This window comes from Chiroxiphia lanceolata, chromosome 2 (assembly GCF_009829145.1).
Source record: "Chiroxiphia lanceolata isolate bChiLan1 chromosome 2, bChiLan1.pri, whole genome shotgun sequence".
NCBI lineage: Eukaryota > Metazoa > Chordata > Aves > Passeriformes > Pipridae > Chiroxiphia > Chiroxiphia lanceolata.
The window spans coordinates 76,773,521-76,799,080 of NC_045638.1; the positions used below are offsets into that span (position 1 = coordinate 76,773,521).

The window sequence follows — 25,560 nt, forward strand, 5'->3', positions numbered from 1 at the left end:
AATGAGCCCTCTCTTCCTCTTATGCAGTTACCTTTGGCTGCGGGGTAGTAATCCTTTCCTCCCTCACAGGTACACGTAGAGATTGAACTGTGCTACCGTGTTCTTACAAAGAAAGTTTTTACTGTGAAAATAAAATTTTATATACATTTATATATATAAAATTTTAATTATATATACATATATTTGTGACTGCCTGAGATTTTTGAACACAGTGCTGAAGGGGAGAGATCTTTACGACAGGAGACCTGGAGACTTTTGCATCCCTAGGAAATATGCAGCTGTTCCGTAGCAATATTTGGTTGAACACGTTAGAGAGGCAAACAAAGCTAGGACTTGAGAATACCTGCTATATATATGAAGCTCTGTAAGTCACGCTCATTCACAGTGAGTGGTTTTGTTTCTTTTTAGATTGTGATGGATTTCAAACACCCTGATGGCCGTACCGTGGCAATTTTGCTGCCCCGATGCAGTTTATTGGTGATGACTGGAGAATCCAGATACCTGTGGACACATGGGTAAAAGTCCCTGCATTGCTGATAATAGAAGAACAATAAATGTTGTTTGTTTGCTTTATTACCGACATTCTGTATTTAAAATTGCTCTGAAAGAAATCAAGTCAAGTTTTATAATTAATGTACAAATTCACTCCTCTGCTCAGTTGCTGCTCAGGTTAAATTATAAAACTTGGGGATTTAGGAAGCTGATTGCTAGTCCCAGAGGTGTAGTTTACTGCTACTGTCACAAGTGAAGTTTCACTGGGAAATCTCTTATATTGGCAGCGTGAAAGTTCTTAATAACTCTGAGCTGGCAAAGAATTGATTTTAGTGCAATTAGCTTCATCTTTTCCTTTCTCTCTTTTCAGCTCACAGCTTTTCCCATTGGATCACATATGCCAAAGGCTTGAGAGAAGGGCTGGTTTAGGAGAGTGACTTCCCTTGCACAGAAGGCATGAGGGTGACAAAGGGTAGTCTTCCTGAGCTATTCCCAGCTGCTTTAGGGACATTTTAGTTGCCGATAAGATTGCATTGTACTGAGCAGGTTTGGAAAGAGATCTCTTGAAATATGTCTTGATGTTTTGCCTATTACAGAATTGAAATACATACTTTTTAAACTGTGACCCACTGGGATATACTTACAATAGGAGTGCTGAAATTGGCAAAAAGGCTGAAACCTTGATGAGATGTGAGACTGACAATAATGTACTTCAGGAGAATATGGAAACCCTCATATTGGACAGAAATGCCCATGGTAAACATTTCTTCCTTTGTTTGACCCAAGCTGTCACTGGTTCAGCAGTCAATTGGAGACACTAATTACATTCTGTGTAAATTAAACATCAAATCCTTTTATTGGCAGAAAATTTTCTGCCTTTTAATTTTACTGGTTAATTTGTATTATGAAGAAGGATGAATATGAACTCCTTGATGACCTTTACATTGTTCATTTTTATAGAGCTCTTATACCACCTGTATTCCCTCATGGAATAAATAGTTGTAGAAAGCACTTGGTACTTCTGATGTGCACCATTATAGAAGCCCAGGGCAGTGAAGTCCCTTGGTTTTCGACATACAGGACTGAACATGGATACCAACGTTATAAGTTTCTTATTCTGTCCTGTCAGGTACTGTCAGTTGTCTTTTGGAAAGGTTATCTATGACGCTGACAGCATAGTGCAGTCAGTGACACTGCTGACCAGGGGAGCCAGTGGGCAGTCCCCAACCCCAGGCATCAGGCAGCACCATGGGGCTGGGCTGAGGCCAGATTGGAATGTTAGCCTGGGGGTCAAGACAGTGGCCATGCACAGGCAGAGCTTGGGATGCATTTGGGGATGTAACTAGAGCAAGGCCCAGTGGGGCAGCTTCCCTTTAAAAGCATTTCCCAGGGGAAGGAGGTCTTGCCCTTGCTGAGGCATCAGCTTTCTCCAAGGCTACCAGCTGTGCTCCTTCCAAGCTGGCCCTGGGCAGCCTCACTCCCAGGAGGCAGAAGGATGCATGCCAAGCACTTGCAGTACATGCCAGCAGGCATTCAAGTGGGGGTAGTGCACCTGCCTGTTAAGAACTGGAATGAGATTATTACTTAACTCACTTGTACCTTCAAGTGATGGTTGTCTTTTGACAACCAATGACAAACTACGTTTGAAATGAAGATCCCAGGTATTTCTACTTACATATAAGTGATTCCTGTCCCAGTGCTTGTCCACCTTTCCTAAGAACAGTTTTCCTGTATATTTTTAAAAGCAGTAGTGGGTCAAGATACTCAACAGGAGTAACGTTTTCATCATGCTAGTGGAACGTAGTATCGCAATCAACAAGATTAATCATCTAGTGAGAAAGTGTAGTTATTTCACTTGCATGCATAATGTGAAAAGGCGGTTAAGGTCAGTTGTGATGGCTTTTATCTATACCACAGAAGTAAAATGAGAGAGCAAAAGAGTCAGTTTTGAAATTATTCTGGAAATGTTTTTGATGTGTATACTTGGATACCAAGGAATTAGAGACTTAGTTTTGATCCCATTAACAAAGTGCACAAAAAAAAAGGATTTTTGTTCAGTTCTCTCTGAAAGAGAAACATATGATTTAGAAATAAGCTATACAGTGTCATCAAGGAGGACAAAAGATGTATGGGTTTTTTGTCTCATAGGTGAAAGTAAAATTCTGACTATTCTGATGAGGTTCATTTGTGATTTTTTTCCCGATGAATTTCATTTTTTGGTTGGGTAGCCTGGCAAAACTCTGTTCCTGACACTGCAATAGTAAAACCCTTCTGTGCCAAGCAAGAGGGTGTGGAGCATTTTATTTTTGGCATTGGGAATCCTGTTTTTAGCCTAACTTTTATCCAGAGTTCTTGCTTGTCATATAGGTAAAAGGAAGTTATTAAGGTTGAAACCACAACCTTGAAAAAGAAGACTTAATGTCTGTAAATATTATGCTTATCTTATTGGTGCAGGTACAAAAGAAAATCAAATAAAAAATCTTCTAACTCAGGATTTGAAGTTCTGCTGTCAAGGGAGTCTTGGGCATCCTCAGCTGATTAATTCATCATAGCTCCATTATCTGCTGTGAGCAAGGCAGTTCCTTATTAGATCCTATCCTTTCCATGGCTACCTTGGGAGATTTCCATTCTTCAGGCTGTTCAATGTCTCCTTTTTGCAACATCTGTATGGAGCATCAATATGCTGCTTCCTGACTTTCAGACAGAAAGGACCTGCACTCTTTTTCCCTGATACTGCATGAGAAATCAGCTTTCCTGCAGCAGGAAAGCTGGCACACAGCAAAGTACAGGAATGCTTATCAGGCTGCAGGCTGTCTTCTCGTCATTTGGATCGTTCTTGGTTAAGTACAGGCACTGGTTGACAGTTTCATGTGACCTGCAAAAAAGATCTGGTACAAATTTGAGGCGAGATTGAATGGCCAGCTTTGTAAAAATGTCAGACACCATTTTTTCCCCCTTTTAGTTCGACCTGTGAGGGTTTAACTCAGCTAACCAATATGGAAGTCAGTTTTATGCTGAGAATTTGTCCTACTGAGAGTCAATTACTTGGAAGTCGGTATTTTTGAAGGGGCTTCGCTGAGAGGGCAATTCCTTAGAGATGATTTGTTTGTTTGGGTTTTTTTTCTTCAAGAAACTTCTGCAGTAATCTTGATGACTAAGTTCAGGAAGCGTTTCAGTGTGACAATAACAGCTTTGAAGTGCTGAGCTATTCCCCTGAAGAGTTTCCATTTTGTTCCAAGAATATCCACTTTTTCCCATTTGCAAGTGACGGAAAGTTACATGTAGATGCAGCTGTTTCTCACATGTTGTGTTTCTCATTTTACTTTCTCATTTTCCACTTCTCAACTTTGAGAGAGATCCATTTGTAGAGCTATTAAAAATTCTTGGGTTTGGTACTTTTTCATAATGTAAACCTCTTCATAAAATTAGAGAGCTCATCATCACTTTAATTTTATTAATTTTGCACATGCAAAAATATTTTTGTGTTCCTCTAAGACCCATGCCAAACCCAGAAGTAGTTTAAGAAGCTCTGTTTCCAGTTTGCTTGCTTACCTGCTTGCTAGGTAGATTTTGCTCAAGAAATATCTACAACAGAAATTCTCCCTTTAAACAGTTTAATAGATCTCCCAAGAGCTTAATTCTTTGCATTTTCTGCTGTCAATAAATGGAAAAGCAATTTTGTTGTAAAGCAGAATTCATTTGAGAGGCCCATTTGCAACAAGAAACTTCAATCTGCTAATGTAGACCTCAGCCAATTCTATGCTTTTATACCCATAGCCACCATTTTTAGTAGCATATTCTATCTTTACCGTACATATTTTTATGTCACGTTGTCATGGTTTAACCTCAGCTGGCAACTAATTGCAATGCAAGCATGCTTACTCCCCCCATCCTGCTGGGGAGAATTGGAGGGGAAAAAGTAAACTCTGTGGGTTGAGATAAGAACAGTTTAATAAATTGAAACAAAATAAAATACAATAATGACACTCACAATGATGATAATAATACCAATGCTAGCAATAGTAGTGAAAGGGAGAGAGAGAGGAATGAAAACCAAGTGAAACAAGTGATGCCCAGTGCAGTTGCTCACCACCCACTGACTGATGCCCAGCCTGTCCCAAGCAGCAATGGGTGCCTCCTGGCCAACTCCCCCCAGTTTGTATACTAAGCAGGACACACTATGGTTTTGGAATATCCCCAGTTTGGGTCAGCCATCCTGGCCAGGCTCCCTCCCAGCTTCTTGTCCACGTGCTCTCTGGCTGAGCACAGGAAACAGAGAAGTCCTCACTTAGATTAAGCACTAGCTCTCTGGCTGAGCACAGGAAACAGAGAAGTCCTCACTTAGATTAAGCACTACTGAGAAATAGCTACACCATCAGTGTTTTTTCAACATTATTCTCATACTAAATCCAAAAGACAACACTGTTGCTGTTAGCACAGATACTAAAAATAAAATTAGCTCTATCCCAGACAAAACCAGGACAAAAATAAATATATTAAAAAAATTAAGTCCTAGACAAATAAACAATCAAACTTTATGGAAGAAAAGGGAGGGAGGGCAGGGAAATGTAATTACTTAAAATTAAACAACACTTTAATTAATGTCATTAGTTTGTGTCAGCTCTTTTGTCTCTAAAATTGAATAAGTAGAAAACCGAGAAGCAGTAGTATGTTAAATAGCATGGTGTAATCACATTTGTCTTAGTGTGTAAGAATTACCTTCTTACAAAGATGCATTGGGTTTTTTTCTGATGCAAATTGAATTATTCCTTTATTTTGTATTACTTTATTTTAGGATCACACCCCGAAAATATGATATCATTCAAGCATCTGAGCTTGGGCAGAAAGTTGGAACAATCACTGCTGATGTTGGAGATATAACATTAAGTCGAAGGGAAACGAGGACATCATTTACATTCAGGAAAGTGAGGAGAAGCCCTTGCAATTGCAGTAAGTGTCTTGAGGCAGTCTTCAAGTCAAAATTGTTATTTATCACCAATACATAAGCTTTTTCTGGTTTGAGGAAATCAGTTTATTCCTTTGGGTAGTTTTGACAGTCCTTGTAGCCATTCCTGGATGGCTCAGGGTTAGGCATACTATATGGCTTGAGTTGGTTGCATTCATATGGTTGCTGGAGTTTCTCTGTGCAAGGAGTCAGTTGGCTTGCTCCAGAGCCAGGCAGGTAATCTGGAATCTTGCATTTCAATGACGCTTCAGGTGCTTAAATAATGTAACAGAATAGAAGTAACTACTATTCTTCAGAAGTAACTACTGTGTCTCAGTTTTGATTGTTTTTTGAGTGGACCTGTAATTTTGTGAAAGTAAGTACATTAGAGAAGGAGAAGCAGACATATCTGCAGTGATAGAACCATGTAAGTGCCTTAGGGCAGTACAGATAATAATAGACAGGTGGCTCAATGATTACATAGAACTGAAGTCCATTCGTGCCCTCAGAACAGAATTTCAGAGGCTGAGTTGCAATGATGTCATGGTCTTTGGCACTGGGGACACTATCTCAGTTCTGAAAACATTAACGTAGGAGGATTAATGATCACTGCAGAAAGCCTCTGGTACATGTGGGCAGGTTGCTTGTTTTCAGGTCATCAAACACTTTTGCAGTTTGACCTGTATTTCAGTTTTTAAAAGGTAAAGGAGGAATGAAGCATTTTTGCATTTTAATATTTCACTTGTAATTTTATTTTGCTAAATACACTTAACCCATAACGAATCACTTAAAAAAATTAATGTTCTTTAACTGTTGCTATATCTAGTTTACTCATCTGTCTGTGACAGCCAGAAAGGACAGCAAAGACTGGTACAACCTTCATTTCCCCACAATGAGATGGAGGCCTCGAAGCTGGAGCAAGAATACGTACACAAGGTGTATGAAGAGATTGCCACGCACTTCAGCAGTACCAGGCATAGCCCATGGCCCCGAATTGTAGAGTTTCTGAGGTCCCTGCCAACAGGATCAATAGTGGCTGATATTGGTTGTGGTAATGGGAAATATCTGGGCATCAGTGAGGATTTGTACATGGTAAGTAGTAGCTACTGTCATTTGCTTTCATTGGTTCTAGTGTTTATTCTGTCTTGTTGTTGTAGCATGTTGGAAGTTCAGTTGTGGGAAGAATGCCAAGAACAGAAAGCTGTTTCCTGGTCCAAGATCAATTGCCAGTTGTGTTAGGTTTCCACATGTGTTCATTATGTGTGTTACCCTTTTCTTTTTTTCAAAACCACTTTTCCTTTGCAATTCAAAATATATTAATAAAAACATAGTAATGGATGCAGTGGATTGAAAAATTGTAACGGATGGTTTAGCCTTTTGTTGTTGAATAAACTTGTTAAAAGAGAAAATGGTTGGGCAATTTGAATGCTTCCAAGAACTTTTTCACTTGGCTCGTGCACAGGTAATGCAATCTACATGTCCCTGAAATCTCCATGGGCAGCACTATTTTTCACATATCCTCTTCAGTTCCTTTTGGCCTGGTGGCATGTCTCATTTGTGAATGATGTCATGTTTGGCTGTCCCACCTCTGGCTCTGTGCATAGGCCCAGTAAATAGGCTAAAAAAAAATTCACAGGGAAGTCTCAACTTTGGTACAGAGTTCTGGTCTTTCTCTCCCTTTTCTTCACTTTTAGACAGTTCTGACATCATTCTTGCTATGTTCTCTCTTTCCCTGTCTCACAGTCTGTACTTAGTCCAGTTTCACTTCTCCCCCTTCCTATCAGGGGGAGATGAAGCACATACAAATATGAATCAAGAGATAATTTTTATTGCAAATATTTCAAAGACTTTTTGGAAAAAAAAAAGACAAACTTCCTGTTGTTTTAACCACCCAAAAATCTCAGAGGAGTATGCATCCTGGTATCTGCTCTCCCCTGTTCCAGATCTGTCTGATTTTTTCACATGCTTGTACTGTGAAACACTTTGAAATCCATCAGTCTTGAAAACTTCTATGTAGAGCAAAGCATTCATTATTGATAATAAAACTTGGAGTTATTTGTCTGTTTCAAGAGTTTCTCTCTTGCTGTTTATATTCAGCTAAAAACATGAGTTGTTATTTACAATCCTGTATTAGTAATGGATTTATTTCCCTTACTGTTCTTATAACCTAGAATAACATCAAGCAGTTTATAAGTAGATATGCTTATGCCTGACTGCTGTAGCCTGCATATAATTATTAACATTCAGTACCTTTCAGTCTTTCACTCCTGACTGCTATAAAAAAAAATCAGCATACCTAACTAGAGAGGAACAACTTTTATCAGGGTACCATGAAGATCAACTGGTCCTAGAATGAATTTGGTAAATTGCACTTGTGGAGGTTTGTGGTAGACTTTTAAGGTGAAATCAATGCAAGGTGCTGTGTTCCAAAATTGGCAGCACCAGTCTGTTTTCTGAAGCCCACAGTTAACCAGCTAAGGGAAAGAAAGATCACATATCAGCTGGCAGTGAAGGGAAAGCTAGCCCCTTTCCTCTGTTACTTTAGGAGTTACCTCATTCCTTATGTGTCTGCAGGAGAAAGACAAAACATGAAAAATACAGTGAAAGGGAGGAAACTTTTAAGGAAGTAGTTCAGACAGTTGAAAAACTGCATTCATTCAGTTGGCCTCCCTCAACATTTTATTTTCCACTGGTGACAAGTAGTTGTTCTTGGTGGAGACAGACTTTAGACTTTGCGTTTGCTTATTTTCATCTGCAAGTCAGCACAGAGTCTCAGGAGGATGGATGTAACTGCTTCCTGAAGGCGAGCAGTGTGCTGTAAAGGTTACTTTATGCTTTTATGTTTTAAGTAGCAGTGCTAATGGTAGATCAAAGCTAAGGTAGCTCTCTTGGTGTTTTTAAGCATCAGGCACTGTCTGAACATATCTCTGCTGTGGCCTATGCTATTGTATTTGCTTCAGTTTCTTTGGATGATTACATGCAGCCTTATCCACTTGAGTATCCTTGTGTGACAATGAAATGCACAAGTCCATCTATGCTCAGCAAAAATGACAGTGCCGTAATGGCTGCATGATTCTGGCACAGTGAGAAAGCAGCAATAAAGAGCAGCAATTTCATGACAAATAAATTCAGATTAAGAATGTTTGAGTTAGAGATGGAATCCATGTCTGATGTAGCTGGGACAAAGACTGGAGAAAGGTTGAATTTAATAGAGTTTCAGATTACTTTTTTTTTTCTGTCTCGCCCAGCTTTTTTATTGTTTGAATGAATGCAAAAGAGACATATGGTTTTAGGGTTGTTTATCCACAATTCTCTCCCCACCCAACCTCATTTGGGGGAATTATTTTAACAGATTTTATTTAAGTGGTTTCAAGCTTTATATTCATATTTGTAAGCAGGGCTTTTATGGAATGCTGTGTCTGAGCCTTAGCCATTCCCCCCTTGCCACAAGGGTTTCATTCTAGAGCCAGTCGACATTATTATAAGGATCTCATCAATTTTTATGAGCTTTAGCTTTGTCTCCTAGTTTCCAGTGTTCAGGTAGGTGTGGTGATGTGTAAATCCCTGAAAGAATGTTCAGCATTCTCACAGGGCTGGTGTGTGAATGAAAGACATTGAAACCTTTCAAATTTGCGGTTTACATTTTTAATTGAACTAATAAACTGGTGGGAAATCCAGTTGCAAACAACTGAAAATGCCATTGGGTAGATATTTTTTCTTTATATATAAAGAAATTGCTCTCCTTGACAGAACAGTGATGCTAGGTAAAAAATTGTGGCTATAGAGGAGCCAAAATTGTTTACTTTAATACAGATGTTCCTATTTCTGTAGTATGTGTCATTCAAAGGTAATTGATAATATAGTTTATATTTCACAAGACCTTGTAAGACACCCTTTTTCTGCGAGATGTTCATCTCTGTTTCCTGCATTATTGTCCCAAACTGGGATTCACTGGAACTTTATAAGAATTTGATTTTTCCAGGGTGTGGGGAAGAGAGAGGATTAATATTTGCTGTGGTATGGTTGCACAATGTTGGGTGGGTTTTAGTTGCACTGGGTTCATACTTATTAAGAACAGATTTCTCTCCCAAGGACTTATTAGTAGAAAGTAAAAGCAGGAAGGACAAAACTAATTAGTAAAGGTATACCTGGAGCAAGTTCATCATATTTTAGCAACTGAAGGGCAAGATGGAGGAACATTTCCTGCCCTTTTCTCTCAATGGATAGCAGTCATTAAATTGATAAGAGATCTGGGAAGAGAGCTCAGAAGGAACTGGGCAACAGCAGCATAAACCTAGAATGAATGCTGAGTCGCTCAGCTTGGTTCTGTTGCTTTGTCATTGAGAAATGAACTGCGTGTCTTAGACATACCGCTTTGTTTCCAGAGACACCCTGGCTGTGTGCAATGGAAAACCAAAACACTACGTGAAAGGAATGCTAAAAGCCTGACTCAGACCAACTGGAGCAGGGAGATTTGTCTGTCTTGCTGTGGTTGTGCTGGCGTCTCTTTTTCTGTGTGTGTGTGTGTGTGTGTGTTTGCTGGAATGTAATTTGGTTCCTTGAGGTTCTCCTGCTATTAGTTATAGCTGAGGTATTTCTCTGGGGAGCCACATAATTCCATTCGGTGGCTGGATTTCAGAATTAGATGTTGTTTTCTTCATTGCTTTCTAATGTGCTGAATAAATCAGGTTTCCAGATACTTAAATGAACTAATCCTACCAGGTTAGTTATAATGAGATAATGTAGAAAGAAAATATATGATGGTGGGCAACCTCGACCTGTCTTTACCTATATTTAAGCTTCCAAGAGAATTTATCTTTTGCAGAATTTGCAACACCATTACAAAGCAAGCGATTTATTTAGTGTGTTTTTCCCCCTAATGATCTGTTCCAAACCATTGTGTTAAGTAGATTTTATAAAATTTACTGTAGCTACTGCTGGCTGAAACGGTGGAGATGAAGGTGCCTAGAAACATGAGAGAGCAGAATGGGACATCTACCTGTGTTATCTGTTCCCAGGAAGGCAGTATGGGGCTGCTGCAAACTCAAACAAATCACAGGTGTTAACATTTTTTTTCTCCCTCCCTTCTCCTCTTTTATCTTGGTCTTTTTTTGTTATTTTTATTTCTCAAGGTTTGTGTTACCCAGCATGCCCAGAGTGGGTGTGGTTTGCCAGAATGACAACATACCTTTGCCTCTTTCCTAGGTTTTGTGTTTACTGGGCTTCTAGTTACAGAGTTACAGGCCTCCATATTAATATTTCCTGGCTTAATGTAAGAGTTGGATGCAGATACAATGAAAATCAATGCCTGAAATCCAAGTGGATTTCAGCCACAGTACATAGGTTTCTGTGGCTATTCTGGTGCTCCTGTGTGCTATTGTCCACATCACAGAAAGCGTGAAGACAAGGGTGGTGGTACTTCCCAAAAAAGCAGGACTATGGGAATGGTTGCCTGGTGAAAAATCCAAGAAGCCTGAGAAGCCAGCCTCCTTTGGGGAAATACTAAAAAGAGTAGAGCAACTTGCTGAGAGGTGGACTCACTAAGAGTAGATACAGCTGAATAGTCAGCCATGCTATTTGAGATATGTGTGAGAAATTGATGGGACTGAGCAAGGAATTTGATTTAGAAAACTGGGAAAACAGGTATAGAAATGATTGAGAAGACTCAGATAATAAGAAATGGAGAACTGTTAAAATGTATACAGCTTGTCTCACCAAGAGATGTACTAGATTTGGTTGGATTTGGACACTGAACTAATAGTAGTTCATCTACCTTTCTCCACTCTTCTGGAAAAGATGTCAGCAAGGACAATAAATATCCTGTGCTGAGCATAAAAATTAGAGATATGAACTGGCAAAAATTAAAGCTTTCCAGTTATATTTTGAGGTTTTTTTAAAAATGTTTGAATACATATTTAATTAGAAAGAGAAAAATAAACCTGTTGTTAATTAAAACAGTCTTTTGAACTCTTTTCTGTAAATGAAGCTTCATCACATCAAAGCTTCTGCATGCTTTAGAATGTAGAAATCAGTTAGTAATGGAATTGGGAAAAGCTGAGTTTGGGATCTCTGGCCCTTGCTATAAATGTTTTCTGTACTCATAAAACCACAGATAGGCTCATTTTCCAGCTGCAAGCTGGCATTGCACCACGAAAGTTATCTGGGTATTGATAGCTTATTGTTTTCTAAGTGACTGAAACCAATGTATTTTGGTTTTTACTGAATTCATGTCTCTTGTAAGCCAGAAAATGCAGGAATGTGTGATTATAATTATTTTAAAATATTATACAGAGATAATACTAGTAAAATAATTCTAAATTTTCCTAGCTTCTGCACTAGGCATCTGTGGTGACTTCCTGTGTTCACCATTTATGCATATATGCATAGCACCTATTATCATGATTACATTTTAAACCACATAAAGTTTTGGCTAAGATACCTATTTTAGAGCAGCTGCGCATTCAAAGTGATCTATTTCAAGGTCTCCATTTTCATTGTGAAACAGCATCTTTTTGCTGTGGGTGAACATTGGCTTTAGTAAGTATGACAATACAAGTAAGCCTGACTTCATAATATTTGATATAATTTAGATGCAAATGAGGACTTTGCATTCTGGCAGTCATGCCTTTGTTCTCATTCTCAGTTCATTGGATTTCATCAACATACATTGTAGTCCTTTTCAAGGTCATTTTGGGAACAGGGGATTGCGTTCCATTATCCAACCTATTTTCTCTGTAGATATGAAGGGCCAAAGCAATTCTTTCTGGGAAAGCTTGCTGTCAGTGGAAGCTGCAAGTATTCTTCTCCCTCCTTCTGCCAGCAGTGAATTTGGTCCTTTGAGTTTTGTTATTAAGTACTGCAAGCTAATGTCTTAATTGCAGAAGTAGTTAAAGGCACCAGTAATGAGGTGTGCAGTTGCCAACATGCAGGTTGCCAGAGTAATTTAAAGACACTTCAGTTGGCTTCCAGTGTGAAGTGATGGGGATTTATATTTACTTTCAAGTAAACACAAATTTCTTTTTTTTATTCATGAACAACTCTATTCACTCAGTGCTTCGGTAAATGTGAGAGGCCAAGAAATACATGGGAAGAAAGCAATGCTAGGATTGATCTTTTCAGGTCTTTTTATTGCTAACTGGCAGGACAATATGTACATACTCATAGTGCTATTTTTTGTGGAGGATTATCTTGTGTTGTCAGGTTGGCATTTTCACAACTGTTTCATTTACGTTGGATCAAAAGTCAGGGACCTGACTAGAAAGCAGCTCATCTGGAAGCTTTCAGGATATATGACTGGAACAGAATTCTAGTTTTCTTCAAAACTGTGATGGTAGGCTAAAAGATAAAATAACTTGAACTGATAAAATGAAAAATTACAATGGAAAATAAATATATTTTAATCATTGCCAAAGAGATTTTTAATTTTAGCAGTACTGTTGTCTCTGCTAGGTTGATTAAGCAGAGCAAGTTGTTTGTTATTCTTCTTGTGTCAAAGATGGTTTAGTATTCTTTCAGTATTGAATGCAATAAATATTGTCATCAGTAATTATTTAGGATCCTGAACCTGTTCTCTGCTATCTACTTGTTGCTGGTCATTGAAAACAAAAATAAATTTAATATTCTTATACAAGCAGAATTTGATATACAACCTGGTAGCAGGGCTTTGGTTAGAGTGTTCAGTGTGCATGGCAGATGTGAAAATGAGGGTGGTGCATGCCTCACTCTATTTCTTTCTTTTAGAAAGGGTATTGATCAGTTTGTGTTTATTGTTTTTTTGCAAGCACGTAAAAAAGCTTCTAGATGCTGATTTTTCAAAGATGGTAAGTCTTGCTGTCTTTGACATGGACACTGGGCAAAGTTTAAAGGGGCAAAACCCAGATGTTTTATGAGGTGTTCTGAAATGGTTTTTAGGGGTCATTTCACCTGGACTGTACAGAACCTTGGAATATGATGTTGTGCTTAAATTTTTTGTGGATCGTGATACTGAGGGGTAAGAAGACTGTATCTGAGCACTTCCTTACTTCCACTGAAGTGAGAAAACCTGGTTGTGATCAGTGACACTATATGACATACTTTAGTGATGCCACCAAAGTCACCAGATGGTCATTTGCACTAGTAGATCAGCTTTTGTTAGTTCAGTACTTAGGTGCTTCAAATGTTGTCAAGTTAACAAATGGCAATTGAAATGGAAAGAAAATACTGAGGTTAGGTCACCTCTCATTTTGCTGATTTCAAGATACTTTGAATTAGTTTTGAAGACAAGTTGGGTGGTGGTATAATGAGCTGTCTACTATCCAGTCTTCCAGCTTTGTTTTAAGTTAGCATCAGGGTTGTTTTCTTCTTGTCTATACCTGGGAACCATATATTCCTCTTAAGGCTATTTTCGCACTCTCGCTCTTGTTTTGATTTCAAACTAAAATGTGTTCCCTCAGTAGGAGACTGTGATGACTCTATTACTGTAAGCATCAAGTGAAAATAATTTTCCACTTTTGTAATTATCCTCTTATGAAAAGCTTAATGAAACACTTTCTGTTCTAGGTTGGCTGTGATCGCAGCAAAAACCTGGTGGATATTTGTGGAGAAAAGCATTTCCAGGCTTTTGTCTGTGATGCCCTGTCGGTGGCAATACGCAGTGGTTCCTGTGACGCCTGCATCTCTATTGCTGTAATACACCATTTCTCAACAGCAGTAAGTCACCCCTCCCTGTACTCCACTGTGCTGCTGTGCTGCTGTGCAGAGCTGCTAATACTACAGTGAAAGCAAAAGGGAAGACCAAAATGGGAAGAAGCTGAAGGTTTGCATTCGGTGTAAGCAGCTGTCAGAGCAGAGTTAAGCTGCTATGCTACTGCTTCTTCTTAGACTTTTCTGTTCATATTCTCTCTCCTTGTCAGATGCCTTGCTCCTCCTGGTGCTTTAGTCTAAATGTTTGTGTTTCCTTTTTGTCTGCTTACAATTAATGACATAGGAGAAGGGGGCTCTGCTTTGGAAGTCAGGAGCTATATTTCTTCCTGGCTTGGATCTTTGGCTCTTGGGCAGATCTTGTAGTTTTGGCTTTTTTCCCTCTGTGCATTCATTTTCCATCTCTGAATGAAAGGGACACTGCTCACTGGTCTGCTTTATCTCTGGGCTATGTAAAGTTCTCCTGGCAGGAACTGTGTGATGGTAACAAGCTTCTAGACCATGATGCCATCTTGGGGCCCCATGGATCTCTCAATACCAGAAATGCAGCAAATGTTTCCAAATCCAGTATAAAAAAGTAGAAAGAAGTCTGTTTTGGAGAAGGCTGATGTGTTTGTTTGGGTGGTCAGAGGACCTGTGTTTAAGCTGTAAATCTGACTCCTTCAACTGCAAACTTAGGGTGTGCATCATCAGATTTGGTAGATTTGAATCTGGGATTTTAAATAATGAATAACCTTTTTGAAGAGACGTGCGTCATTTTCAGATGAACTGTTATGCTCAGCACAGGACTATTTTCAAATGGAAAGAGAATAATAAAATCATTTAGGTTGGAAAAGACCTTTGGATCATCTAGTCCAGCTGTTAACCCAGCACTGCCAAGTCCAGCACTAGACCGTGTCACTAACTGCCACATCTACATGTCTTTTAAATACCTCCGGGGATGGTGACTTCACCACTACCCTGGGCACCCTGTTCCAATGCTTGACCACCCTTGTGGTGAAGATGTGTTTCAGTGAGAACCGTATGTAGAAAAACGTCTTCGCTTGCACATAGTGATGGACTGTATCATGAATGAAAATGAGTAGTGAAAAAATCCCTTACTTTTAATTTTTATTGTATCTTGGGGGGACAGTAAGGAGGAGTTGCTGCCATTCTCCTTACTTTTTGTTTATGTACTAGCTTCACGTTTCTGCTTTTCCTTTCCAGGAGCGGAGACTGGCTACTATCCGTGAACTAGCCCGGCTTCTAAGACCTGGTGGAATGGCACTCATTTATGTCTGGGCAATGGAACAAGAATACAAAAACCGGAAGTCTAAATACCTTAAGGAAAAGAATGGTAGTAAAGGCAAAGAAAAGGAAATCAGTACTGGCACAACCCAGAGACTGCTTACTGATCAAGTGCCTGGAAACAGCAGCCAAGACTCAGCATGTTCTGACCAACTCATTAATGACTTGAAGGACGAAGGCTGCGATGCAAGGCCAGTAGGAGCAGACTCCAAACTGCCTGTTCACACTAACCGAACCTCCTTTCAGTCTCAAGATTTGCTGGTTCCCTGGCACCTGAAAGGTGGTACTAAAAAGAAAGAGGAAAGTGTTGATACAGTGTTGGTTCCAGCTGACTCCAAGGAATCACAAGAAGTCAGCCCTGTTTTCCACCGCTATTACCATGTATTCTGTGAAGGGGAACTGGAAGCTGTGTGCAGATCCCTGGATTGTGTGAGGGTTCAGAAGAGTTACTATGATCAGGGAAACTGGTGTGTGATTCTAGAAAAGTTGTAGCCTGTGGTGTTTCCTCCACTATCTTTGTTTTTTGCAGTGTGAAAGGTATCTTTAATGCAGGCTGCAGCTATTGCCTCTTTAAAAATAGCAGAATAAAGACTGTGTTTGAATTAATAATGGTGGCTAGCACTGTGTGCATATTTTAACAAAATAATGGCCAAATTCAATACTACTGTCTGTAGAGTGTTTACTTCTGTGAATTACAGTGGAGAGGATTAAGTGGGAAAATACTGGCCATGCAAATCAGTGTTGAGCTTTGAAAGACAAAGGGCCTGGTTCTCCCTTCTCTTACACTGGTTTATGGTGGTGTAGCTGTAGTGGTCTCTCTGCAGCCCACAGGTAATTGGAATGGAGCTCTGGGCAGGAAAAGCAGAGCTGTTCGCTGTGTAAAACTGTGGGCCAGGGAGGAGGGAATGAATGGCATGTGAAGTAGTTTGGGTGAAGAGTCAAAACATTGCCTCAGATTTGATCCTGCCTGTTTTGGTATCCATGAGGGGTCACAGATCTCTTTCAGTTTAGAATTTACTCTCTTGATTGTGGTAATAATGGTTTCCTCAAAGGGAAATGGAAAATCAGTGGGGATACCACAACCATTTTTCTCTTCCTTGATTCTCAAACACCCACAATTCATGCTGTCACTCCCCAGATTTCCGTAGCTCTTCATTGTAGTGTTGTTTGAAAGCTCCTCTGAGGTGTGAGTTGCCCAGCTGGAATACCGTGGCCAACTCTGCTAGATGCCTGTGTTCCTGTGAGCACAGGTCTCTGTGCCAGTAGCACCAGGACTGGTGTTATGGGGTGACCCTTAGATCCCCCTGGTGAAAAAACCAGGAAATATATTAAAGTGAAAGCAATATTGGTGCAGATTTTCTGCAGGGTAGTTTCAACCTCTGAAAGTTGGCAGTGGGACAAGTTTTATTTACTGCACTTCAGAAGAGCAAAGAACTGGAGTAGAGAGGAACTGATGCTGGGCTGGCTGACTCAGCAGCCCTTTTGGCTGTGGTCTGCAATGACTAGCACAATTTATTTAACACAACTCTTGTGCTATGCAAGGGGAGTGCCACCTGCAATGCATTTCTAGAATTAAAATATACTGGGCTGGCTTTTGCAGGGTGAGTGGCTATTGGTGCCTCTGGAAACCAGGGCTGCTAAGCTGCTTGTTATATTGCTTTATTACCTATAGTTGTAGCAAGACCTATGGCAGATCATGTTGCTGCAATTGATGGCATCTAAACCGAGGTGTCCACCCTAAATCATGTGGGAGCTTGGAGATCAGCTGCATGCCCTTGGGCTACTCCTGCCTGCCTCACAGTTTAAAGACTGCTGTGCTGGCAATTTGCTCTCGCAGTCACCATTTCTCCTGGGCTCCCATCTTATAACGGAGAAAGCCTGATGGGAATGACAGTGGTAAGAGAGGAATTTGCTGCCACCACAATTCACCTGGTGTGTGTCTTGCTCACTATCTGCTTCCAAAGATCCCTTGGGGAAGATCTCATTCCTGAGCTGCACATATTGTCCATGTAGCCCTCTCCTAACTGATTTCTTTCCTTTGGGCTACATGGAAGCTTGTCTGTGGCTGTGAGCCTGCTTGTGCAGGAGTTGATTTGCATGCATTCAAGGAATATCACATAGCTGGAAGCATGTTTTGCATCAAGGTCTCTGAGCTGGCTTCAGTACTGGGACACTGTGTCTGAGTGCAGCAGTGCACCCAGTTCCCAGCTGGACTGTGGGACCAGAGCTAGGTGTGTCCCTGGTGAGAGAGGGCAGGAACAGCCTCTGCTGGGTGTCTGTGCAGTGACTGACTCACTAAGTTGAGCTCCTGTTATTTCTGGTTATGTGAATTGCATTCATGTACAATAAAGTAGGAGGACCATGGACTACATCTCTCAAAGTCTGTGTCTGCATGGCCCTGTGTTTGCTGGTGCCTTGACTCTTTCTGAGCACGTGGCAGCTGCTGTTTGTACATTTGCCTGTAGGTGCATTTTCTGTAAGAATATACAGTGTGCTGGCAAGAAACACAAGTATTGCTTGAAACAGTCTGAAGCGGTGCCATATCTTGACCTCGTGTGACAAATTAGGAATCAAGTCTGCAGCTGTACTCGATTCCTCAATGTACTCCTGTTCTGCCTGGGGATAGCTCAGAGGTGCTGCCTCCAAATTCACTGCTGGCTCCGAGCTGGGCACAAGGTTAAGCACTGTTCTAACCTGGGGCTTGAATGCATCAAGTTGACATAAACCGTGAACAGTTGAATGCTAAGTCACAGCAGCATTTCTAATTCATTTCACCCTAGCTCAGAGCAGAAAGTGTTGCTCTCTATGTCCCAGACAGCCCGATGGTGATGGGTCTCAGCAGATGTTGGTTCTGGAAGGAGGTTCTGGCATGAAGAACACAAGCTTGGGCAATGCTGGTTGAACAGGCACACTGGGTTGAACATGCAATACATAACTCCTTACCAAAGAGGGTTTTCCTGGCTCTCCTGAGGGCTGTGAGCTGGAGGATGGCCACAGCAGCACGTCAGCTCTTGAAAGACGCTAAAAGAGTTAAAAGTACTCTGACATCCTCTGGAAATGTTATGAAACATTTCTTTGATTAAAGTCAGGCAGCCTCTTCAGATGCTCAAAGAGGAATCAAGTGGTGAGGGAGAAAATGACAAGGGAGGATGGCACATTGATGTTAACAAAATGTATTGCAGACGTTTACTGAGGAGTTCTTCCAACACAGAAATACCTGCCACTGCAGCTGCCCTCTACAGTATTCACTTACCCCTTTTTACCTCGTGTAATGAGGTGAAACTCTTTAAGGTGAACAGTTGGATTTAAATGTTAAAGGTTTCACAGTGCAGTGGTTTTCATAGTACTTATGTTCCTTTTTTGGCCTTATTTAAATAACAAGTGTGCTTAAATGCTTATTCATTTGCAGTCTAGAAGATAAAGGGAAAGCAAAGCTCCATGTGGGTATGACCTGTGCTGTGAATGCAAATGCCCCTCCTTTGGCAGTCCTCCCTGATGTCCCAGTCCCCTGATGTCCCTGATGTCCATCCTCAAAAGTGCCTCAGCACACCCAGAAGTAGGGAGGTGGGAGTTTCTGCTCTGGCCCAAATATGATCCTTGGTTTGGCTCTGGGCACACGCAGACAAATGTCTGGTGTGACCAGAGGTGGCTGTTTTGGGGTACCCTGTCCCCTTTATTCTCAGCTTCCTGTTCCAGAGACCACCAAGGCCACCCCAGATCAGGTATGCCTGACCCTGCATTGAACCAAATATTGCACCATCCAGCCCTGACAAAGCAAGTGCTTCAGAGCATCCCTGGGCTTAAAGCTACGGAGGACTTCTTTTAACTTCATAGAGTTAAAAGAGTGATGTCCTGGTGCAGCCATGCCAGTCACAAAAACTCCTTCACACCTCAGAGAGGCTGGATTTCCCTTGAAGTGCTCATCTTAAGTTTAGCCAAGGAGAGGTTTAGGGCAGCAGATGGCACAGGACAACATGCTGACTGCATTGCTTTGCTCACTGAGAACCACAAAAAGATGCACAGGGACCACAGCTTCTCTTCAGAGAGTTCGAAGGACTGGCCTTGGCACAGTGAGCAGAAGATGAGCTTTTCTACTGCTCCCTAAGGCTATATGAAGGCAGCATAGAGGAGAATGCAGTAGTAAAGGCAATTTGCCCTGTTTTTGAACTTCTCCAGAAGTTTTAATATGATGGAAGTATTCTTGATATAGATTTATATGTCAGTCTTTGATCAAAACATCAAAATCTACTTGAGAACCTATTTCTGGTGAAGCTTCCAAATGATCATTCTAAGAGAATATTTGGGTCTTTTTTGAGCAACAGAAGTCTTAAGTTTGCTATTTGCCTGTTTTGGTGGTATGCTGGTTGTTTTTTTTTTCCTGTTTAGTGTTTGTTAGTATTTCAGAACTGTTTCTCTATTTTTAGTGAAGTTTGTCAAGATCTTTATTTTTCTGTGCACAACAATTTTCAGCATGGTTTTATTGAAATGTGTGGTGAAGAAATTGTGGATGTCTGTAGTGAAGTTCTGTATGTGGAAAAAAAAGACATTTCCGTGTGCACAGAACAATACAAAAAAGCTTTATACTTTAAGTAAAACATAAAAAAAAGCCAATATGGAAAAATTTCAAGTACTCTTCCCTATGGCAAGCCATGCTTCAGCCATTGGACTGGCTGGTTAAGTCCGTTTTTACCTGTTTTATGTCAATCTGGAAGGGGCTTCAGTGCGCAGCCCACAAATTTCCTTTGTCACTGGGTCCATGTTTCTGCAAATTTCAAAATTTGGATTACGTTAGCTTTTCTGCCTTGCCTTCTGTATGGTTAATAGGGTGTACTGTCTTGGCCCCTTATGTCTCTCCTTTACAGTTGTGAGAAATATCTCTAATTAAAATTTAGAAGATGGCCAAATACAGTGAAACAAAGAACTTTATTAACAGCATGCTGGGTGCACAAACTTGGGACCTGGTTCGAGAGCACCCCTGGATGGGAGGGACAAGCCCTTTTAAGACCCTTCGCTTAGCATAACCACTCCCTCACTCCTCCCACGCCAGGCCTCACTCTTTTCTTCCTTAAAAGGCGATCTTTGCTTTCTGTTGCAGTCCCTTGGTTGTCCTCATCCACCTATCAGGTTGTTTCCCTGCCCCTGGCCGCATGGTTCCCTGGCAGTGAGCCCAGGCTGGTCTCAGCACCTTAAGTTCTTCCCGGCTTGCCTTGGCACTGTAATAGTAAGCAAAGAGAACAGTAAGTAACAATAAGTAGCAGTAAGCAGGCAGAACTATAAGCAGAGCAATAGGCAACCCCAAGCAGAACTGTATGTAGCAGCAAGTAAGCAGCAGCAATAAGCAACTTCAAGTAGAACCACAAGCAGTCCACTAGTCCTTGACCACAAATTAGTTCTCCAATCCTTTCAATAAAATGGCTCCCAAGTGCCCCAGCACGAGGCAGCCACGGAAACCCCTGCTTGTAATAAAACCGTCCTATTTATTTCCTGCACAGTGGTGCCTAGAAAATACTGGAGCAGTGTGCTACTAATAGCCTGTCCCACAGCTGTGTGATCCTTGCTCCCCTTCTCTGTATCCCTATCTCTTTCTGCCTTATTTCGTACATTCTCTGAGGCGTGTGCTGTTTCCGTTTGCACAGTGCGAGTGCAGCTGGCTGCTCCTCTTCTGCTGTATTTCACATGGGGTTTGGTTCCATAGGCTTGTTCCTCACCAGCAAAGGCAGATTGACACTTGTCTTAAACTGCAGATCCTGTCTCTTGGCTATGCTGAAAATTCTGTTTGAGATAGCTTCAAGGAAAAAAATTACATTAGACACAATTTGTAGGAGGAAAGAGGCCTGAGACAGGTAAGATCTCCCCAGCTCAGGGTTATTCCATGGACACGTGGGGATATGTACTGAGGGTCCAGGTGGCAGGAGATGGTATTTGAGCCCCTCCTAAGCTTTTGCTTTGCCTAATCTCTCCTAATTTTTGCTGAGTATATTGAAATGTTTATATTAAGCTTTTTTAAGAAGCGACAGCTGAATTATAAACCATCAAGACAGAGAATTCACGCATTGCTGTGCTAGCAAACAGCATTCCAGTTTCTTTCTTCTGGAAAAGCTATTGCATGGTAGGAAATGTTGAAGCAGGATGAAGACAGAACAATATGCTGTTCAGAAGAATCTGCCAGGTATTCAGCCTTGAATCCTGCAGTCCATCAGCCTATTCGTAGCAGACAAAACAGCTAATCTGAAAAAGAGATGCAAATATTTAGGTCACGATCTTTTCTACCAATTTATGTACTCAGAGTAGTTTGAGAGGTACAGGAACAAATCATCTGGAGCTGAGAATAACTCACCCTTGTCTCAGGTACACTGCAGACTTCTTCAAAGGGTCAATGTTTAAGTGAGGATTTGAAGAACACAAGGGTAGTCGGATGGACCTGCAGTAGAAGTGCCAGTCCAAATCAGGCCTGGCTGCTGATACGGTGTGCTTCTCTTTAGCCTAAACAGAGCCAGGTCTTTCACCTGTTCATGCTATGACTAAGTCATAATTTGATGCAGAAAAGCTCAAGACAATCCCTGAGCTTCAAGGAGGCTGAATATACCAGCTTTGGTGTTGGGTTATTTGCCCTTAGCAGGACAGTCGTGCCCTCAGCTCTCTGCATCTCAGGCAAATCATACAAAGTCAGATTCTCCTAAAATTCTTCTGTGCCAAACTTGTAGGTCACTGAGCTCAAGAGCTGAATTTACAGTCCTGCATGTCCTTTTCTGCACCCTCAGACTCAGAGGCATGATTTCAACACAAGGGGCAGAGCACACTTTTAGATGAAGATGAGTCTTTGAGGCCAAAAGCTTTGAGAAGCTCTTGACATAGAAGTGTGGTCTCCTGTCTCCTTGTATATATTTCTGCAGCATCACATGTGGTGAAAACAAAAGTGGACCACACTTCACAGGAGGAGCTTAGTTCTGTGGAGCTGTGTAAGGGGGGTACTTTCAAATTAGATGATCAATGGAGCATAGAGGCATGAGAAAGAAATCATATTAGGATGTGAAACCAGCTAGAGTATGGTACAATGTAACTTCATGGCACAGGTTAATTGTAAGGTCCATTGTGTTTTTTAGCAAGTCAGCTTGATATCCCCTATTATCAGAGCTGAGTTCTTCCTTGGTTTTGCTACATATTGCAAGATAGATACATCTACCCTTGAAACACTATGGTAGAGGTCATGCATAGGGGTGAGAAAGATGATGATGGGAGGAAGATTATGTGGGCAGAGGTTGCTAACCCCTTGCCCTACAGGTAGGGCATGCGCAGACTGTTGCCATTAGGTAATGATTAGGCGGTGTTTGGCTGCCACTCAGGCATCACCTTATACTGCGTACTGGCCCCACATAGTGTAATGTGGAACTGATAAAATGGGGTGTCAGGACTGCTGAGTTGAGCGATGCTCATCCTACCACCGAGACTGTGTTGCTCCGTGGGGACACCCGCTAAAGCATGGGTACTGACCAGCTGCTGCAGGTCCTGACAGCCCTGGCCTGTCTGTGTGGGTAAGCACAGTTTATTGATAGGAAGCAACTGAGAAAGAAAATATTTAATATCTTTAGTGTTCCTTTAATACCCTTTTATTAGTATCCATAATATTGTCCCTTTAATTTTTCCCTTTTACTAACCAATATCGTGTTAAGAGTTATCCATAATATCATGTTAAGATCCTTTTTTGGTATCCCTTTAACTCCCTTTTTACTAAGCTTATTATACTGTATTGAATGCTGTTCTTAGTATTTGTTTTAATGCTACCTGATAAGGTAGTTATTTTGTATCCTTCTTTAGTTTTTGATTCTCTTTGCTAAGTTTATTATTATTATTATTATTCTAACTGTAATAAAAGATATTTTGTGTGTTTGAATGTCTGTGGCACTTGTCTTTATTCCGGGCATGTATCCTAACGAACTGTTACAAGCTGTGATGAGAATGCCTTGAGAAAGGGCTGCCCCCTGAGGCTTGGACACAGCTTTGAAATTTGGATAGGAGGTAGGTGAAGAGCTGCTCAGTAATAGCAATACACAAAGCAGGACTGCAAGTACCTTGTGCAAACATTCAGGCCTACAAGGCTATTGCTCATTGCAATTTTAGATGTGCGCTATTTTTGGATTTCCATCTTCCCTATTTCCATGGTGCTAGGAATCAAGATGTATCATGTACTTGCTAACAGAACAGCCCGTTCCTTTCAGGATCAGGTGCCCTTCCCTAGGACCAGCTTTTGTTTTATTTCAGAGTCAGTAGTGGTCAAATACAAGGCCCCAGGCTCTGGAGGAACTGGGAAGTAAAGATTTGAGAAGAAAGAGCACATCATATTCAAAATTATCATCAGGGAAGGGCATGGGTATGAGGGCTCTGTGGAGTTGCTTTGCTTTGATGTTTTCTGTTTAAGCAGTGACGAGAAGAAGGACCCACAGGAATGTGCATGGAGAGCTGAACTCTTCTGAGCTCACCTGGGAGCTGCCTGGTCTACATGGTGCCATGAGGAAAATCACTTTGCCAGTGCATGCACAGATGGAGATAGAGACACACAGCTGTTATTCTTGCAGTGCTTCTGTTTCTGTTTGGAATTGTGTGGTTGAGAGAGACATTTGCTCTCTCAGCTGTGCAGGGTTGCAATATGACAGTGTGGTGGGTTGACTCTGGCTGGATGCCTAGTGCGCTCCAAAGCTGTTCCATCATGCCCCTCCTCAACTGGACAGGGGAGAGAAAATAAAAAGGGTTATGGGTTAAGATAACATCAGGGAGAAGTCACTCACCAATTACATCATGGGAAAACAGAATAGAAAAATGAAAAGTAAAACTAAATGTTAAAAACACCTTCCCACCACTCCTCCCTTCTTTCTGGGTTTAACTTTATTCCTGATCCTCTGCCTCCTCTCCCCAGTGGCACAGGGGGACAGGGAATGAAGGTGACAGTCAGTTTATCACATGTTGTTTCTGCTGCTTCTTCCTCCTTAGGGGAGGACTCCTCAGAGTCTTTCCATGTTCCAACATGGGGTTCCTCCCACAAGAGACAGTCCTCCACAGACTTCTCTCACTGTGAGTCCTTCTCACAGGCTACAGTTCTTCACAAACTGGTTCAGTGGGGGTCCCCTGCAGGGTCACAAGAAAACCTGTCAGAAAACCTGCTCCAGTGTGTGCTCCTCACTCCATGGAGCCACGGGTCCTGCCAGGAGCCTGCTCCAGCATGAACTTCCCCTGGGGGTAACATTCGGACATCTACCTACTCCAGCATGGGATCCTCTAGAGACTGCAGGTGGATCTCTGCTCCCCTGTGGACCTCCATGGGCTGCAGAGGCACAGCTGCCTCACCATAGGCTGCACATGGACTTCAGGGGAACCTCAGCTCTGGTGCCTGGAGCACCTCCTCCTCCTCCTCCTTCACTGACTTCAGTGTCTGCAGGGCTGTTTCTCACACATATTCTCACTCCTCTCTTCTCTACCTGCAATTTGCTTCTGTGCAATAACTTTTTTTTCCTTCTTGCCTGTGTTACTCCAGAGGCCCTGCTACAATTGCTGAGGGTCCTTCTTGGAGCCAGCGGGCATTGGTTCTGTCGGACATGGGCAGAGCTTCTGACATCTTCTCACAGAAGTCGCCCCTGTAGCCCCCTGCTACCAAAACCTTGCCATGCAAAAGCAATACAGACAGAAGGGGCAGGACTTGCAGAATTCCTTGTAAATGAAACAGCTTGTAGACAGGGGCTCCATACACAGTCTGTTAGCTCAAATGGTCTGAGAGAGAGACTCAGAGTCAGAAGGACTTGCTTGCAGAATTCTCTCTTTGATTTTCCTAGAATATTCTCTGCTCTCATGGCAGGAAATGTTTGCAAGGTTTTCTGCTCTATAGAGACATGTATGTTACTGTGCAGACAGAACCAGCCTGCTCTGCTGGACAAACACATCCCTCTAATCACTTAAGATTTGGACACAAACACACTTTAAAAGCCTGCTTTTACCACAGTCTGCAAACTAGTCTGTATTACACAAGGTAAATGCTGAGTTCTTTGTTGTCTCCTCATTTATTCTGGTAATAGCAGGGAGAGTGTGGGGAACACACCATAGAGATTCTAATCTCTTTGCAAACTGGTTGCATTGTCCTGGCAGCACTACTCTTTATGCAAACAAAACCA

General features: G+C 41.5%; 1 protein-coding gene across 2 annotated transcripts in view; it reads left to right on the forward strand.

Annotated features, from left to right (window-relative positions):
- The window catches only part of ALKBH8 (alkB homolog 8, tRNA methyltransferase), a 46,164-nt gene extending 30,150 nt beyond the window's left edge, over nt 1-16,014 (forward strand). For both annotated transcript variants that reach the window (XM_032678751.1, XM_032678752.1), the window contains 5 exons: nt 409-515; nt 5,288-5,442; nt 6,264-6,529; nt 13,976-14,125; nt 15,323-16,014. In XM_032678751.1, coding sequence (XP_032534642.1) covers nt 409-515; nt 5,288-5,442; nt 6,264-6,529; nt 13,976-14,125; nt 15,323-15,895 — 1,251 coding nt within the window. In that variant the 3' untranslated portion in view covers nt 15,896-16,014. The remainder of the gene's footprint in view (nt 1-408; nt 516-5,287; nt 5,443-6,263; nt 6,530-13,975; nt 14,126-15,322) is intronic.
- Nucleotides 16,015-25,560: the final 9,546 nt, after the last annotated feature.